This window comes from Equus quagga, unplaced genomic scaffold, assembly GCF_021613505.1.
Source record: "Equus quagga isolate Etosha38 unplaced genomic scaffold, UCLA_HA_Equagga_1.0 72396_RagTag, whole genome shotgun sequence".
Classification (NCBI taxonomy): Eukaryota; Metazoa; Chordata; class Mammalia; order Perissodactyla; family Equidae; genus Equus; species Equus quagga.
Genome location: NW_025802419.1, coordinates 1 through 1,902, shown reverse-complemented (window position 1 = coordinate 1,902; position 1,902 = coordinate 1). Strand labels below are relative to the sequence as shown.

Sequence of the window (1,902 nt, the reverse complement as noted above, 5' to 3'; positions counted from 1 at the left end):
GGTTTCACAAACGCTCCCAAATGCCTGTAATCACAGCTCAGGATGGGCCACTCAATTTCAGCAGCCACAAGGCGCTAGAGCAATCGATTCTAAGAGGTGACAGGAACAAAACAGACCGCAAGGCCTGACCCAGACAAAGGAATGGCTTCTGGCAGTGGGAAAGCGCAAAACACTGTAGGGGGAGAAATTAGACAGAAATTTTTAATTAGGCATGTCTTTGGGCCAAAGAGTTTAAGCACCGCCCTTTCCATTTTTCCTGAAAACATGGGCAGGGCTTCGGGTCTGTGAATTCACTGAGCGGATATAGCTGGCTCGGGGCAGTTCTCAAACAGGTCCGACATACCACTATATAAAACACTGCCGCAGAGTACTGAAAGGCTGTATTTGTGTCAGCTGCAGATATGTCAGGTCGTGGTAAAGGCGGCAAGGGTCTGGGCAAAGGAGGCGCAAAGCGCCACCGTAAGGTGCTGCGGGACAACATCCAGGGCATCACCAAGCCCGCCATCCGGCGCCTGGCCAGACGCGGCGGCGTCAAGCGCATCTCCGGCCTCATCTACGAGGAGACCCGCGGGGTGCTCAAGGTCTTCCTAGAGAACGTCATCCGGGACGCGGTCACCTACACCGAGCACGCCAAGCGCAAGACGGTCACCGCCATGGACGTGGTCTACGCGCTCAAGCGTCAGGGTCGCACTCTTTACGGCTTTGGCGGCTAAATTTGTCTTAAGTCACTGTTTTGCTACTCAAAGGCCCTTCTTAGGGCCAACCACAAGATCTGTTAAAGAGCTGTAGGCATTTTTCAAGTGCTCCGTTTTTCAGCAGGTAACAGCATCGGGTTGCTGTTTTCCGGGAATTTATGATCTGTAATAGTAATGTCCATAAAACATGGCTTGCTTTTCGGTAGCCTCCCACCTCAGCCCCCGCCCCTCCAGCATCTTCATCACCTAGCAAAGTGACGTTATCCAGCCAATGTTAAACATACGCTGCCTGTTTTTACAACGATTAAGCGACAGGCGAGCTCATATTTACTGTCGACAACATTCGCGCTACAGTGACAAGGGCAGAGTAAAGACAATACGGCCCTCTGCCTAAAATGCTATGACTTTTTAAAGGTAAAAGAGTTGCTTAACCCTTGTTTTAGTAAGCTTTGGTTCCTAAGCACTCTGAAATTTCAGAATACTGGCGTAGCTCATAGTGGCTGGAATTTCAAGCCGCTTCAATGCTTTCATGTAACATTCTCAGTTCCCTTTCATGTTGTCTTTTTGTCAAGAATCCAATCATGAAACCTTTCGTTTAAAATTAGTGCAAGGTACTTTCAGATTCTGAAGACAACATTTTCTTGAGAATATCGATGCATCCTAGAGGCTTTTTAAAAAGCCAGGAAGATACTTTGCACATTATCTTAGGTGAAGTCGAGGCGGGAAAATGCTTCCTTTCTTTACTGAATTAAACCAAGAACCAATTGTGTGGGCGGGGCAGGGTGGGGCAGCAGTCTGCTGTCGAATCAGAACGCGAGGGGCATTATAAATACTGGGACGGCTCGCTCTTACTCTCATTAGTGCTAAGTAGTTGGCTCTGCTTCACAATGGCTCGCACAAAGCAGACAGCTCGCAAGTCCACCGGCGGTAAGGCGCCCCGCAAGCAGCTGGCCACCAAGGCGGCTCGCAAGAGCGCGCCGGCCACGGGCGGCGTGAAGAAGCCCCACCGCTACCGGCCCGGCACGGTGGCCCTGCGCGAGATCCGCCGCTACCAGAAGTCCACCGAGCTGCTGATCCGCAAGCTGCCCTTCCAGCGCCTGGTGCGCGAGATCGCGCAGGACTTCAAGACCGACCTGCGCTTCCAGAGCTCGGCCGTGATGGCGCTGCAGGAGGCGTGCGAGGCCTACCTGGTGGGGCTCTTCGAGGA

The 1,902-nt window shown here is 52.2% G+C and overlaps 1 protein-coding gene across 1 annotated transcript; it reads left to right on the top strand.

The window, feature by feature from the left end:
* Positions 1–392: 392 nt before the first annotated feature.
* On the top strand, positions 393–1,897 carry LOC124234172 (histone H3-like centromeric protein CSE4; the record flags this gene model as incomplete). The annotated part of the gene is made up of 2 exons (XM_046651416.1): positions 393–699; positions 1,557–1,897. Coding segments are annotated over exons 1-2 (639 nt in total), but the record flags the coding sequence as incomplete, so codon positions are not given.
* Positions 1,898–1,902: the final 5 nt, after the last annotated feature.